At 29.6% G+C, this 16,986-nt stretch overlaps 3 protein-coding genes across 12 annotated transcripts; 2 read left to right on the top strand and 1 right to left on the bottom strand.

Moving 5' to 3' along the window:
• Nucleotides 1-958: 958 nt before the first annotated feature.
• On the top strand, nt 959-6,251 carry LOC118451317 (xylulose kinase). Of its 8 annotated transcripts, none has more exons than XM_035887765.2 (12): nt 959-1,065; nt 2,901-2,983; nt 3,115-3,268; nt 3,363-3,542; nt 3,640-3,741; nt 4,091-4,222; nt 4,360-4,513; nt 4,672-4,816; nt 4,914-5,203; nt 5,276-5,373; nt 5,801-5,941; nt 6,062-6,251. In XM_035887765.2, exons 3-12 carry the CDS (start codon nt 3,176-3,178, stop codon nt 6,140-6,142), a joined length of 1,416 nt encoding a protein of 471 aa, XP_035743658.1. In that variant the 5' UTR covers nt 959-1,065; nt 2,901-2,983; nt 3,115-3,175; the 3' UTR covers nt 6,143-6,251. The 8 variants fall into 8 exon arrangements, with proteins under 8 accessions (XP_035743658.1, XP_035743659.1, XP_035743655.1 ...); XM_035887766.2 differs by lacking the exon at nt 959-1,065 and adding an exon at nt 1,098-1,232; XM_035887762.2 differs by lacking the exon at nt 959-1,065 and adding an exon at nt 1,098-1,243.
• Nucleotides 4,386-10,468, bottom strand: Sf3a1 (splicing factor 3A subunit 1). Its single transcript, XM_035887756.2, has 12 exons — nt 10,209-10,468; nt 9,759-10,089; nt 9,519-9,678; nt 9,130-9,411; nt 8,937-9,047; nt 8,697-8,865; nt 7,936-8,619; nt 7,794-7,855; nt 7,615-7,722; nt 7,348-7,521; nt 7,109-7,226; nt 4,386-4,524 (listed from the first exon to the last, which is right to left on the bottom strand). The coding sequence occupies exons 1-11, from the start codon at nt 10,318-10,320 to the stop codon at nt 7,125-7,127; spliced, it is 2,295 nt and encodes a 764-aa protein (XP_035743649.1). The 5' UTR covers nt 10,321-10,468; the 3' UTR covers nt 4,386-4,524; nt 7,109-7,124.
• Nucleotides 10,469-10,554: 86 nt separating this feature from the next.
• Nucleotides 10,555-16,597, top strand: Mtl (Rac family small GTPase Mtl). Of its 3 annotated transcripts, none has more exons than XM_035887772.2 (6): nt 10,555-10,697; nt 10,798-11,045; nt 11,662-11,787; nt 12,293-12,629; nt 12,708-12,874; nt 15,592-16,597. In XM_035887772.2, the coding sequence occupies exons 3-5, from the start codon at nt 11,672-11,674 to the stop codon at nt 12,840-12,842; spliced, it is 588 nt and encodes a 195-aa protein (XP_035743665.1). In that variant the 5' UTR covers nt 10,555-10,697; nt 10,798-11,045; nt 11,662-11,671; the 3' UTR covers nt 12,843-12,874; nt 15,592-16,597. The 3 variants fall into 3 exon arrangements, with proteins under 3 accessions (XP_035743665.1, XP_035743666.1, XP_085514964.1); XM_035887773.2 differs by lacking the exon at nt 15,592-16,597 and adding an exon at nt 12,987-15,580; XM_085658838.1 differs by lacking the exon at nt 15,592-16,597 and having other exon boundaries at nt 12,708-15,579.
• Nucleotides 16,598-16,986: the final 389 nt, after the last annotated feature.

The following is a 16,986-nucleotide window of genomic DNA, read 5'->3' as shown; positions in this document are numbered from 1 at the left end:
TCACTTGAATTTTTTCCTCCTTATAGTCCCTATCGTAAAGCTTTCGTAATTGCATAGAATTATGTAGATCATGAGAGAGCGAATATAATTAATTAAAACATTGGACCAATCTACTTTCATATACTATTAAATCACATAGAGATTCTATCGAAAGTTTCATCGACTGATCGATTTATGTATGTACGATGATTATTGAAATCAAAGTCGAACATTCACAAATCTACAATATCAGTTATCAATAATATCTACCTTACCGACTTCATTTTACGTCGGATGATCTATCTTTTTATGGATATTAATTTAATAAGAAATTCATTAGGATTTAATCTTTCCTTTAAATGTTCAATGAGAAGACATTGACTTTAATGTTTTGCTTACGAAAAGATTATCTACGCTCGAACAGAAGTTAAAGTGCGGATTAACGTGGAATCAAGGACGGCCACGGAATGAATTCTAATTAAGTTACTGTTTAGACTTTCCAGGCAGGTATGTATGCATGTATGTTGTATGTATGTACGTATGTGTATATATATATATATATGTACGCGTGGCCAAGCACAAGGATTTGACTTTTCAAGTCTCATTTTAAATTGTAATACGCAAGTCAATCGTTTCGTTGTTTACCGTTATGTCAAACGATAAACGTACCAATTTATAAGTGAATCGATCTTAATAAAATAAGAATGGAATCAAAACGATTCCCCCTCGATCGTTAATAATTACAATTGAAAATTAATCTTCCTTCGTGTGTTCAAATCCGATTATTTCTCTTTACAATAAACATAAAATATTATCGATTTCATTAATAAAACTCGGTAGGTAAGAAAAAGAAAAATATTGTATCATGCGAGTATCATTCTTTTTTACACCGCCGATAAGGTAGAATCCGATAAGTTGTAACTATCGATGGGAAACCTAACCTCTACTATTACATCTCTTACCTCTAGTTCTAATTTGTCACGATTCGTAAAGTTAGAGAACTAAGAAGGATAAGAGAAATTTTCTGATGCCGAAAGCGCATAGTTCACGTGGCGTTTATCAAAAGAGCGTTTCAAGCTTGTTAAAGTGAGCAGCTTATGTAATGCAAAGAACGATCATTATTAATAATAACGATAAGATTAAGGTCTTTCACCGGGTCACGCTCTGCGTCGTTGATTACATACATAGACGAGAAATAGCGCGTAACAACGATGCCACGTTGAGGTTGAGGACGGAAAACGAAGCGAGCCGAAGTTAGTTCGCCGTGAGTCTTGTAGTTTAGCGAACGGTTAAGGACAATACGGACGTGAATACGCTACGAGGCGAAACGCCTACAACTTTCTATCCTTCCCTCTTCCTCTCTCTCTCTCTCTTTCTCTCTCTCTCTCTCTCTCTCTCTTTATCTCTTTCTTTACACCAACGCGCTCTCCATCTTCCGTGTTTCTCTCTCTCTCTCTCTCTTTCTCTCTCTCTCTTCTTTTTCGTTCTCGTTCTCCCTCTCATTCCCATCCAAGTCCACAAAACGCGAACGTCGTCAACGTGGTGACGTTTAGTTGTTAGAACTTCAATTCGACGTTTGACAAGAGTGAGACGGTACGAAGAGATATTTGATAGAGAGAGAGAGAGAGAGAGAGAGAGAGAAAGAGAGAGAGAGAGAAAGAGAGAAAGAGAGAGAGAGGAAAGAAAAAAAATAAATTAAAAGAAATAAATCATGGGGGCATCTTCGAACGCGACATACTTAGGCCTCGATCTCAGCACGCAGCAGGTAAAGATACTCTCCTACCATATCAACTCAATCGAATTTTCCCCCGTGGGAAGGAAAAAAGAGAAGGGAAAAAAGAGAAAAAAAAATAAAGCGAAAAGAGGGGGGGAGAAAAGAAAAGAAGAAAAGAGAACAGTGGTAGGGGGAAAAAAACGGTGGCGGGGCGGGCGGAGGAAGAATTCGAAAGAAAAGAAGAGTATAATAACGGGAGGTGTACTATGTGAAACGTAAAGAAAAGAAAAAGAGAAACAATGACAGAAAAAAAAGAAAAAGAAAAAAAAAGAAAAAAAGAAAAGAAAAAACAAAAAACAAAAAGGAAGAGAAAAAAAAAGGAGGAAAAAAAGAAAAGAGAATTTTTCTCGTCCCGTGTGTTGTGTACATATGTACTATACGAAGATTCGTCGCTTACACGCGCAGCTCTCTCCTCCTTATCTCGGCTGTAAAGTTGAGAGTGGTCGGGCCATGCGTACGTCTCTCTAAATCTCTTCCCTCTCCTCTTCCACAACCCTTCCTTCGTTTGTGACCTCTCTCTCTCTCTCTCTTTCTATTTATCTCTATCTTTCCTTCCTCTCTCTCTCTCACTCTCTCTCACTCTCTCTCTCTCTCTCTCTCTCTCTCTCTCTTTCTCTCCCTCTCTCTCTTTCGCCCTCTCGCTCTCGCTACTAACTCCAATATGGGATTCCTTTAACGATTGCAAACGTGACAATTTCAAGACATCGCGTTTATCTTCATTGTTACATATATCGCGCAGTGCAAGGTGAAAGCAACCTCTTTTATCAAGGAATCTAGATCTCAGAATCGTAAAAATCTCACAGTTCCGAAGTTTGTTTAACGTACCTCTCACGACTATCTCCTATGTTCACTCATGAAGAGACTTCGAGAGTTCCCGAATGCGCATGCGCGACTCTCCCCGAAACTACGCGCGTTTAATTCGAACGAAAATGAGATAAATGAAAAAAAAAAAAAAAAAAGAAAAAGAAAAACCAAATCTCTGCGATCCCTTGACTCCTCGCACTTTATATTACGCTTTGACGTCTTTCGGGGTCATTCCTAATCTAATGTCACGGTAAAATCTAATCTAGAAATAAACAGATAATCTCTCCTTTAAAGAATATTTTAAGATAATTAATAATATCAAGTTCGTTGCATTTGTTGCCAGTTGAAGGCTGTTGTGGTCGATGACGATCTCGTTATTCTACATGAGACCAGTGTACAATTCGACAATGATCTACCAGAATTTAGGTATATCACGTTTAAAACGTGAAATATTTTTTTTTCTCTTATATATCATGAGAGAATTAATGATGTATGTACATATATATATATATACATACACACGTTCTAATGATTTTTTTCTTTTTTTGTATTTTTAGAACGTACGGAGGTGTTATACAAAATAAATGCGAATCTCACGTAGTAGTGGCACCAACTTTGATGTGGATCAAGGCATTGGATATGATATTAGACAAACTACGTGTTTGCGGGGTTGATTTTAGCAAAGTCTCAGCTATTTCCGGATGCGCTCAGGTAAAGGGGAAAAAGAAAACAAAAAAAATGAATATAATTAAACCCCTCTTTCTGTTGTTATTTCTTAATGCAATAATGCTATATCATTTAACAGCAACACGGTACCGTTTATTGGGGGAAAGGTAGTCAAAGTCTATTGAAAAATTTAGAACCAACGAAATTTTTACACGAACAATTTGCAACGTCGTTTTCGATAACACAATCGCCTGTATGGATGGATTCTAGTACGTCCAACGAGTGTCATCTTTTCGAGATGACCGTAGGTGACCCAAAAGTAAAGTCTTTTATTTCTAATCAAAATTATATATAATCGATTATATGAAACGATAAATATATTCATAATGTCGTAAATTGAAAATTTTCAATTGTAGAAATTGGCAGAAATAACTGGGTCTCGGGCATACGAAAGATTTGCAGGACCGCAAATAGCAAAGATAGCACGAAGAAGGCCAGAAGCCTATAGTAGTACCGAGGTATACCTAATTAAACACATTCTTCGGTTTCTTCGCTTGAAAAAAGAAAAAAAAAAAAGAAAAATAAAATAAAGAAAAGAAATAGAAAACAGCGTAAAATCGAGGTATTCGAAAGTATTCAATAAATATTTAGTGTGCTACCCATTTACCTGTATATACAATGGGATCTATCCAAGACTTTATATAACACTCCGTCACATCCCCTTTTATAACCATACCTTTTCTGTACGATTCAGTTTGTTCTCAATACGATTGTTTAACGGTTTATCTTGATGCTAACAAATTCCATGTAGAATGCCTTTACCTGATTTCTCTAGTTTCTATCAATTGGATATATTCATTCTTTCAGAGAATTTCTTTGATCAGTAGTTTTCTTGCCTCTCTCTTCTTGGGTGACTTTGCGCCAATCGATTGGTCAGACGGCTCTGGTATGAATCTATTAAACATTCGTACGAAGGATTGGGACGATGTCTTGTTAGAGGTAAATATAATACAATTTTGATTAATGACTATTGATAAATTAACTTAACTCTATTCTCCTTTTTTTTTTATTTTATTTTTAATTTTTTTGTTTTTGTTTTTTTTTTTTTTTTTTTTTTTTTTGCTTTATTTTCATAGACCTGTGCGCCTGATTTAAGAAAAAAATTGGGCAAACCGATCTCTTCCTATAACAATATCGGTCCAATATCGTCTTACTTTGTCGAAAGATTTGGCTTCAATGAGAGTTGCAGGATAATTGCATTTACAGGAGATAATCCGGGTTCGTTGGTAGGTACGTGTTATCTGTGGAAATTTCAAAGTGGTTTTGTTAATATATAAAATTGAGAATGTAATGTATATAAAGAAAAAAAAAACATGTATATATATATATATATATATATATATATATATATATATATATATATATATATATTATTTAACTATGTTTAGGAATGAGATTGAAAAAAGGAGATATTGCATGTAGTTTAGGAACTAGTGATACTTTATTTTTATGGCTGAACGAACCAAAAACTGCTATCGATGGGCACATTCTCTGCAATCCTATTGAAGATGAGGCATATATGGCATTACTTTGGTAACGATATAAATTCACTATATCATATTTTATTTCTAATAGAATGTTATCAATTAAATTTTTATATATATATATATATATGTATATATACGTTTAGTTTTAAAAATGGATCATTGACTAGAGAAAGAATACGTGACAATGCTGCGCAAGGTTCATGGCAAATATTTAACGAATTATTAGAAAGTACACCGCGAGGAAATTTTGGAAATTTTGGATTATATTTTGACGCACAGGAAATTTTACCGTCCGTGATCGGTGATCATAGATTTAATAAAGCTAACGATGAAATTAATCGATATAGCTCGAAAGAGGTAGAGGTTCGAGCACTCATTGAAGGCCAATTTGTGGCAAAAAGAGCACACGCAGAAGATTTTGGTTTTGTTATTGGTTAGTGTAAATTATTATGAATTACGAATATTTTCTCTTTTTTTCTAAACTTTACTAATTCTATAAAATTAGGTCCCAATACTCGTATAATAGCAACAGGCGGTGCATCTGCTAATAAAACTATACTACAAGTACTTGCTGATGTCTTCAATTCGCCTGTCTATATATCGGTAATTATTTAAAACGATAAAAAAATAAAGAAAAACACACAACCCTTATGTCAAGATTACAGGATACCCCAGAATAAATTTGAATTTAATTAAAACAATTTGCGCATTGTATGATTCATGAATTTTTTTTTTTTTTTTTTTTTTTTATAATGACAGAATTTAAAATGCATTTTCAAAACTACTAATTATTATTATCGAAGCTTTAAAGAATATACTTTCATTTTGGAGATAAAATTATTCATTCTGTATAAATGACAGCTGTTCAAAGTGCCTGGGGTATCGCGCAATCCAAACGTCGCACAAGTTGAAATTATTTTGAAGTGTACACAATCAGGGGTTAATATTAATTTTATAAGAATTATATCGCATGTGTGTTTATTTCTATTATTTGATTTGATTTAATATATATATATATTTATTATAAAAGGAAATTACGAATTCGGCTATGATGGGAGCAGCATATCAAGCAAAACATGGTTTATTAAGAAACGAAAATAACTTTGAAGATATAACTGCTTCTTTACCAGAACCGACACTCGTATGTCGACCATACGACGATGCTGAATCTGTAAGTTAATATCTATCAAGATCTATACCCATTAAGTTTGATTTTCAACTATACATTATATATATAATTAATCTGTTTAAAAAATATGAAAATTATTCAATTTTATAAATGTACTTTTAGATTTATCGACCAATGACGCAACGTTATCGAAAGTTGATAGAAAGAATAATAAAAAGAAATCAATCACAGTCAGATAAGTAAAATGAAATATTGCAATAAATTCGATTGCATAAATCTTTAGCTAATTAACTTCCAACAAATTCCACAATTTTATATCGCGATAGATGCATATCATAGTTATGTGTATATATATATATATATATATATATATATATATATATATATATATATATATATACATATACACACAATGATATATAATTACCTACGCATATGCATTATCTTAAACATTTATACTTAATTTAGGTAATAGAAAAATTTTATCTATTCATAATAGTGTCAAAGTTCTAATAAAACAATTTTTACATAAGATTAATCTCCGTTAGAATCTTGGAGTACGTAATGATAGATACGTCACGTATGATTTAATGCATTTACGCTACTTATACATATATATAAGAGCATGCACGTTTTCTTATGTTTTTATTTCTTGGAAAAAAAAAAAGAAAAAGAAAAAATGCGAAAATCATAAACAACTTACAAACGAAGCACAAATATTAAAATACAATTGATTTCCTAATACTTGTTCTATTTTAAATATTTCTTGCTATATACTTAATTTAATCTCTTTTTTTTTTTTATTAACAGTGCCTTAGTGCTTAAAAGTACAAGAAAAACTAAATGCAATTGTTGAAATTGTATGAAAAACTAAGTGCAATTTATTAAAGGGAATTTATAATATATAGAATTCATAATATAAATTGTATAATATATATATATATATAATGCCAAATTTAATATATTAAATTATTATTGTTAACTTATTAAAATATATTGTATTAATTAATAATAAATCTAATCTTTCTTTTTTATTTTTGTATTTTATTATTATTTGTAATAATTACTTTTCAATTATATCATTCCCATTATTTTTATATATAATCATTAGAGAATATATATTAATTGAAAAAATATGTTTTTCTAATCTTTTTTTAATAAAACAAGATATTATATATGATAGATAAATAAAAATGTTTTTCAACTTACTAATAAAAATTATTATTTATTTCTTCCTACCACCTCTTTCCTTGGGAAGAAGATTAATAACATTTCCGGATGATAAATTATAATAAGCAAGAGTATTACCATCTTTAAAGAACATTCCCTGAAATAATTCATTAATTAATTTATAATCGACAATAAAAAATATATATATATAAATATTTCTTATTAATTAAAAACAGAAAAATTACATTATTAAATTTTTCATTGAAAATATTTCATACCTCGTATTGTAACTTTTGTTTTCCCGGTGGCATACCAGTTTGTTCATGAATCAAAGCTTTCATAGTTACAACAGTATCACTTAATTGCAGAGTGATATTTAACGTCTGCCCATTCAATTTCCATTCTGCCTTTTCGGTCATCATAGGCACAGCTATATTTAATTGTACTGGACCCTAATACAAAAAAAAAAAAAAAGAATTTTTTTTTATAGTAATACAATCATAATTTTATATACAACATAAATTATTTCTTGTTATTTATTCTACCTTATTTCTTGCAAGGAATGCTTGTTCTGGAATCAATGTATCTTCAGAACGCAATTTCTTAGCCTGAGGTTCTTCTTCCATAGGTTCTGCAGTATGTTTGATACCAATCTTAAAAAAAAGAAAAAAATAATTAATTCACATATTCACATACAGATGACTATCAAGTTCTTAACACTTACAGCTGATGCCATTGGTGGTTGCATAGGTGGTGGTGTTGGCATAAATGGTGACATAGTTGGTGCTAAAATTTTAATCATATAAAAGTATAAAATTTAAACGTTCTGAAATTACGTAAAACGATAAATAATTGATAGATCATACTCATAAGTGGCGGTGGTCTGATTGGTGGCATAGGAGCCATCATCATCATCGGTGCCTGTGGCATCATTGGTTGTGGAATTGCCATTGTAGGCATACTCATAGTTGGCGGTGGTGGTGGTTGTGCTGGTACTGGTATTGGTTTTGGAGCTGGTGGTTTGGGTGGTGCTTTTAAAGTAGCTTGAGGCTTAGAGGCAACAGCAGCCATATGTGAAAGTTCTGCAGCACGATTAGCAGGCTTTGGTCCAATCTTTTCCTTTTCTTCGTCCGGAAGAAGTCCCTTAACCTTGTGTATTTGATGAATTTGTTCCTCTAACGTGATATTAGCTCGAGCTGCTCTTGTAGCAGCTTCAACGCTAGATGTATGACCATCCCATGTAACCTTATCGTCTTTCTTTTTATCCTCTTCGCCGATCTTTTTACCGATTGCAGTTTCTTCGTCACCAACACCAAATATATCAGTACGTCTTTCAGCGAGTTGCTTAAGACTAGCCTCAATCGCAGTACCCGGAGCAAATACCGTTTCTTGCGCTAATTTATCTAGATGTTTATCCCGTTGTTCAACCCAACGTGGATCTAATAAACCAATTCTCATATGTTCTTGCACTTTACTAGCAGGTATACGTTCTCCCGTAATCGGTGAAATCAAATATTCATCCGGAGCAACTGGACGAGCAGCTTTAACAGCTGAAACGTTTGAAATATTAACAATATCTCTAATAGTATACTTTTAAAATAAAAAGTTCGTGAAACTATTTACTTACCATGTTGTTTTGGATCATATCCTTTCTTCACTACAACGTTTCCAGGTGTCGGTGGTAATGGTGGAGGTTGCATACTTGCGTCTCGTATTTTAGATTCTTTGGACTTATGACTATCACCTGGAGGAGACACATCATCGTCATCACTTGAATCCTCCTCCATATCTTGTACCTGAAAACAACGTAAAATAATATTAATGCTTTATATATCCAATAACAATTAAATATTTTTAATATAATCACCTGATTGTTGTCCTTAGCACGATCTTTTTCACCTTCAGTACGAGTTTGCATCTCCTCTTCTCCATCACTGTCAATTTGCATTTCAACATCTTCCCCTTCTTCAATACGTTCCTATTTAATAATATTTAATAAACAAATGAGCGTTTGATTAACAATGATATTTTTAATATTCTTTTATCATCATCCAGTTTACCTGCATAAGAACCCTAGCTCCAACTTCATCGGGAGTTGTTGGTGCTGGAAAATTACCAACTTCAAATTGTTGATAATCTACAGTTTCAACGACAACAAAATCATGCCAATCAATTTGCGCATAAGCAACTCTCTCTCGCTCTAATTCTTCTTCCTCTTTACGTCTTTGAGCTTCTTGATATTTCAGCCATTCAGCGCGATACTTAACCTGTTCTAAAATCTTATCCATATTAAACACTTCATCTTTTAATCGTGGTAATAAATCTTTAGGTGGAATTAATACCTATTAAAAATTATGATTATTAATAAATCGGAATAAACAAATAAATATAAGAAATTATTCAATTTTAATAATAAAAAAAAAATATATATATATGTATGTATGTATACTTTGGTATATTGTTCCAAAAGTTTTGTAAAATATTGAAACAATGAATGTTGAGGACGTAAAAAATCAAATTGAAAATTACGTTGCTCTCTATTCATTAAATTGGTTAAAAACTGACGTCCATTACGTGCTACAAATTGTGCTGTTAATTTCACAATATCCCTAAAATAAAATAGAATATATTTTTTATTTAAAGATATAAATAAACTTTTGCAGAATAAAAATGATCAATCAATACATACAAATCCAATGCAGAAATAGAAGGAGGATCTGCGATAAATTCAAATTCTGCAGGTGGATCTTTAGGAACAAAGGGCTGTTCTACTTGTTTTAAAATTTCTTGTTGCTTTTGATGTGCCGTTAAATTAACAGTTTTCCCTCCACCTGAGCCCATAGACGGTTCCTGAGCTTTACCTTCTTTAAATTCTTTAACTTTGTGTTGATAATATGCATGATATGGATCGCCAAAATTCAAGAAATTAAATTTTGCATTTCCTAATTCATTTTGTCTAATTCTTGATTCAAATTCCGGTCCATTTCTAGCTACGAAGCTAGCAGTTTTGTCAACGATATCTGCATAATTTCGTAAGGAAAAAATATATACATAAATATGATATTTCATCATTATATTCAACTTCATAGACAGTATTACCTTAATCGATCATTTTGTAATTTATAATTTAAAAGGATACTTCTAACTTCTGGAGGAGGATAAATAATTCCTACAATTGGTTGGGACGAAGGTGCATTTTCTTCTCCTTCGGTTGCTGGCGGTTGTGGAACCGCAATATCTTGTGCAGGCATTTTACTTTAATCTCTTCTATTTTTTCAATCTCTTAATGAAGAATAAACAATTATTTAAACATTCGATTGAAAATATATACAAAACTGATAAACTGATATAAAATCACAATGCATCAAGCAAACGTTTACGAACAGTGTAGAAACTTGACAAACATAAACGAAAGAAATACGTTTTATAATTTCTACAGTTGGTCACATTGCATTATCATAGACTACGTCACACAAAGTAATTGAAACGAATGAAACAGTTTCTAAATAATTTCGTGTAGTAAAAGAAAGTGTCAAAAAGAAGATATTGAAATAATAAAGTTTCATTGTTTAAAAAAAAATATTCAACGTATCTCAAAGTTATTATTTAATATCACGCATTATTATTCGTAAGTTTTCTCAATGCGTTTACTAACGTACAAATATTTTTTTTATATCGAATGTTATGACATAAAAGAATTTTATTTGAATGGATATCCCGTATGATAGATGTCTCTGCCGAACCGTTCCGAACAATAACTTTTTCGAAACAGAGGGGAAGGGAAAAGGTGATTGTCGAACATCTGTCACCAAGCGAAGACTACGTCTGACTACGTCTATGAGCTCGAAAAACCGCAACACCATCATGGCATCTGCTTTTGTGATTTTTTGAAGAGTGCTAACTACATATATTCTATAAACTAGTATTAAATAAGTTTCTTTTCTAGAAAGGAATTGTTTTTTTTTTTCGTATTTTGGTGAGTGCTATTAGAAATATCATTTATTCAATTCGACATAACGCGATACTAATAATGTAACATTATTAGGACAAGCCCTTCTCATTTAGTAGAATGGTTATAATGTCACTGATATCACTAAATTATACTATCGAAAACGAACTAACACACTTATTTGTGCTAAATAAAATAACTATACGATATCTATGTATATAAATTAATTATTTTCAATATCATTTTTAATTAATTATTTTGCGTTATATTGACAAACCAACGAAGTAATTCACTGTTAATAAAGTGTCTATGAGGGCAGTAATGCTTTAAAAAATTTTTTTTATATATGGAATAAATTTTTTCGTTGGTTTATTGATTTTTCGTTTCTTGTTTTTTTTTTCTTTTTTTTTTTTTCTAACCGGATTACTTTAATTTTTTTTTATAGATAATTTGAAAAATCGATAATATTCACAAGAATGATTAGAACTATCAATTTATATTTTATTATTGACAACTTGTTTTTTGTTTTCCTATATTACATATAAATTTTTCTTTCATTTGTTTTAAAATTAACATATATATATATATTTACATATATGTGTGTAAGTGCTATATTATTAATATTTTATGTTTATCACTTTAGAATCAGAATCATGAGCTCTGGTAGACCTATCAAATGCGTTGTAGTAGGAGATGGAACAGTTGGAAAAACATGTATGTTAATATCATATACCACAGACAGTTTCCCTGGAGAATATGTACCAACTGTGTAAGTGAAATGTAATATTATATTGCCATGTAATAATTTATCTAAAGTACATTTATATATATGTATATATATATGTATACAGATTTGTAAGGAATCATTTTATTTTTATTTCTTTCTTCCATTTGGAAATCATCTTTCTATTTTTTCCCTACATATTTCTTCTTTAGAACGATGAACTGGTATGGCTAATAATAGTAATGCAGTGGTAATAAGAGCACCCTACTACTGCATACAGGAAACCATTTATTTTATATTGTCTTTTTATAAAGCATCTTGTTAGGATATATAAAAATATCTTTTAAGTTTTATATCTGTGAAAGAAATTATTACTATATAGGGTGCAATAATATATATATATATATATATATATATATATATATATATATATATATATAAATATAAAACATCATTTCTATTTAATATTTTATTAATTAAAGATATAACAAATAAATTATATAACTTATTTCAATATAATTACAATTTCATTTGAATTATGTTTATATAGATTTGATAATTATTCAGCACCCATGGTGGTGGATGGAATTCCTGTAAGCTTAGGACTTTGGGACACGGCAGGCCAAGAAGACTATGACAGACTTCGGCCTCTCTCTTATCCACAGACTGATGTATTTCTTATATGTTTTTCTGTAACAAGTCCTTCGTCTTTTGAAAATGTTACTAGTAAATGGTATCCAGAAATAAAACACCACTGCCCAGATGCACCGATGATACTTGTTGGAACTAAAATAGATTTACGAGATGATCGTGAAACTTTAATTGCCTTAGCTGAACAAGGACTTAGTGCCATAAAGAGAGAACAAGGACAAAAATTGGCTAATAAGGTTGATATGAAATCGTGTTTTGTTAATACATATTATAGATATCGGTGACAAAAATGATATGTGTTTTATGAGTTACAGATTCGTGCTGTAAAATACATGGAATGTTCTGCTCTCACACAACGTGGCTTAAAACAAGTATTTGATGAAGCAGTACGTGCAGTTTTAAGACCTGAACCACAAAAACGTCGACAGAGAAGATGCATTATGTTATAAATTACAAGGGAAATGGAATCTCACTGATATAGGTAAACACTCACATGAAATGACAGACTGAAATTAGTTTGGTCATAAGAACGATATGATAGATGTACTAAGAAGAGATAGCAGCGCATACAATTTAATAAATTTTTCTGGCAGCTGCAGTTCACCGTGTTACAAATAAAGTACAATTTACAACTTCCTGGTCCTAATGTAAGTTGTAACACTGAAACAAGACTTGAAAGTTTAGACAACGAGAAAGTATAATATTGTAATAATTTTACAACATTACTTATTAAATCCATAGAAAAAGTTTGGTACAATTTTATGCAGAGTGAACTTTTTAAATTTATATCATAGTACGATTATATTTATCGGTGAACTAGTCAGTATGACGATTAATAGGAAACAATCATGAGAAATATGGTTTAATGATAGCTTTTCATTTTATTTTGCAGTAGACTTATTGATTAGAAGTATACTCATTAAATTATTATAATATTGTGTGAATGTGTTGTGTCTGTCAAAAATAAGATAAAAAAGAATAACAAAGCTTTACTTATCATGGCTGCCAGAGTTTCGATTTTTATATTTATGACAGTAGAAAAAAGGATATATTCATTTTAGGAGGTATACATGTTAGTTACTGTAGCAATCGATATACTAACAAATTTTACAAGTTGAAAAATTAGTATCATAGACTTAAATAAACAGTGCCATAGCATCGAAAAATCAAAAAATCAAAGCCAGCACTTTTTACATCAATTGTATGCAATAAAATTATTAACAAGATTAATAAATCTTTTGCAGTAAAATGTCGAATTTCTACGTAAATAATAATGAAATAAGATGACACTAAGTTCGACATTCAGCAATGAGAACTTGTAGATACTATTTTGAAAATTATTACTATTCTTCATGGGATACTTCATTGTTTACAATTTAAACATTTTATCAACATATGCATAGTAAGAGAATGAACCGTAGTGTATTTTGTGTATATTGATATTTATTGTATTTTGATTATTTAAAAGTTAAGGATATATATTAATATTATTTTATTGCAAACAGATATCAAATATCATACTTTTTAATTCCATTGTTGCATGTAATAGATACAGTATTGTACAGGTTGTGTGTTACATAGATACAATCTGACTATAGACATTATTGACATTATTGAGAGCCTATGAATTATTTTTCATATAAATAAGTGAGCTTATTTTGCAAAAATAATAATCAAAATAAATGCGGAATAATAAAATAAAAATAATGTGAAATATCAATGATAAGGATATGATGCTATGCACAGTTACACAAGAAAGAGAATAGCACAATGTATTTTAAATAAAACCATAACATTTTTTTCGTTTAAATATTTATAGATTTAAACTATTGCACTCACTAATGAAAAGTATGAACATGGTGCAAAAGTCAGTGTTTGCTATAAAATTCACTGCAATTACAGTTAAAATTTTTAAAAGACTTTCATTGATTTATATTGAACTACAAATTCAAATGGTACTTGTGCCATGGATATCAAATAAAAACATGCTCTATATAAGGGATTCAAATATAACGTAGTGTGATGATAACAGATATATTCCTCCACTTGTGAACATGCTATTTTTTATATTCAAAAAATTTAGAATAGAAAAGGATAGGACTTGAGTGCCATATGCTTTTTAATCTGTAAAACAACTGAATGCCATATTCTGTTCGTGTTTATAATCAGTGTGAATTTTGAGCAAATTATAACGCGAGTCCATGAGTAAAGAATTTTTATCATAGGTGAGAATATTCTAACAAGACAGTAATGCTTGCTAGGTGTACATACTGTAGCATAGAAACAGAAAATTTTGGATTTCAATCAGACATATATAAGTTATTTTTTTTTCCTTTATACAATTTTGAGTACAATAAAACATTCAAGTAATTAGATGTTTGATTGAGATTTAAAATATGTCTGAGATGTTTGCAGTAAACTGTATGCTATAATATTGAACTTAATTTTTAAAACTTAGAATATTGATTTTTATAAATTAATTGTACATGAAATTTCTTTATAAACTTCAACAAATTGAAGTAAACTATAATATGATATTTTAATAGCTGCTAGAGGATATCTTCCAGATTAAGACATGATTTAATGATGCAAATTGTTAACTAACAATTTTATTGCATCAAATATTGCACAGTTTTAAATACAAAGAATATTTCATACCTTTTTGACATTTTAAGCCATAGGAATTTATCCATATGTACAATCGTACATATGTATCGCATAACGCACTAAGTTTAGAGAATAAACATATAACGTTTATGTATTATATTACTATGTTATATATATATATATATCGATTTGCATTTATTGTAAGTAGTGCAATTCTTTTATATAGCTTTTCAAAATAATTTGATTTGCTCATATCATAGTATATTAAAAAATAAAAAAAAAAAATCTGTTATATCTTGATATATCAATGTAATGCATATATTCTGTTTTAATTAAAATCAATAATTGAAACTATCGTGATTATAAATAGATTCATAAAAAAAAAATTATCAAATTTGGCAAGAGATTTTATAATTTTTACATAATATACATAGTATCAGTCGTAAATAAAGTATTAATAATATAAAAAGTAATGTTTTTATTCACGATATACGATGTAACATGTTTTCGAGGCAGCTGTTTTAAATAGTTTAGCTCTATATTTAACTATATGAGATCAAAACTTTTTATAATTTTCTTTTTTTATTACAGATTCAATTATAGGATGATATATTTATCAATGATAGTACTCTGAGTACAAATACATCAATAACATAAAATTACACTACTTACAGCTCATGCAGCTTAAGAAAAGTCGCATTTTCCTTCTTGTTTGGATAATATCGCTAAAAATGCTATAAACCAAAGCTATGTATTACAATCTATTGTAATTTTTACAGTTTTTATTATATACTTTTGCACATAAGACTATAAATGAATGTATGAAGTGTAAAAAGATTCTAGTCACATCATGAATTATCTTCTGACTTATTTGTCTGAACAATGTAATGAATTAATATTATGTGTACTGTTGAATCACTCTGCAGTCAAATAATTTCTAAATGAAATAAAAACATCACATCAAAAAAGTATAATAAGGCAAACAAACATATGCGAGATATGGCCTAGCTTGAAATATTGTCAATTTACATGTAACAATTCAAAACCAAAAAGGAAGATAAAAAGAAAAAAAAAAATATACATGCTAGAATACGCTTTGTTATGAATAATTTATAAAATTTAATATCTCTATCTATTTTCTTAAAGTTTTCTGTAACATTATACATTTACTAATTAAGGCAGTATAAGAGCACTTATTAAATCTTATGCTATAAAAGAATGTTTAACTTATGATTATTAATCGTAAATACAAAATATACTTTCCTTCTATTGCATTAATAATTAATAATCAATTAAATGTATTATTTGATTTTAAACAATCACGAATATACATTTATACATATATAAAATGTATTAAATCTGACATTTTAATTTTCCACTTTTTTATGAGTTTATTCAATTTGCAACTCTTCTGCTGCCAGTAAACTGAAAAACGGAGTTAAATTATTGTGGCCTAAAGTTAATTTTAATTATCCTATTTTTTTACACGAAAGTACATTCTCGATAATTATCACACAGACAACTGAATCGCATAATGGCATGTTCTACATGGAAGCATTTATTTTTTATTTATATGTATTTTGAACAAAATCTTTTTGAATAAACTATACATTATACATTATTATATAAAAATTTTATTTACCTTGTAACACCTATATCGTCTAAATAATAAATAATTTTAATCAATTCTTTATAAAACAATAGAAATAAAACAAAGTTATTTGTAATATATGTTCTACTTCGAATAAGAAGGATAAACGTTTGAACAAAAAAAAATTGATATATTTCATATTTCCCGCCATTGATCTTCTTTACCATATATCCCATATTTTTGACAATCAGCGCCATTTTTTCGAAATTGCTTTCTATTATTTAAACTTCTATTACTACTGTACATAAAACCACTATAAAAGCAATTAAATTGCTATTAAAAAAATTATAGTAGTTGTTACAATAATATAAATATAAAACATCCTTTATGATATA

The sequence above is a fragment of the Vespa mandarinia genome, chromosome 8 (genome assembly GCF_050613455.1).
Source record: "Vespa mandarinia isolate Hongniang chromosome 8, ASM5061345v1, whole genome shotgun sequence".
NCBI lineage: Eukaryota > Metazoa > Arthropoda > Insecta > Hymenoptera > Vespidae > Vespa > Vespa mandarinia.
Note: the sequence above shows the minus strand (reverse complement) of the source record. Positions and strands in the feature narration are given on the sequence as shown.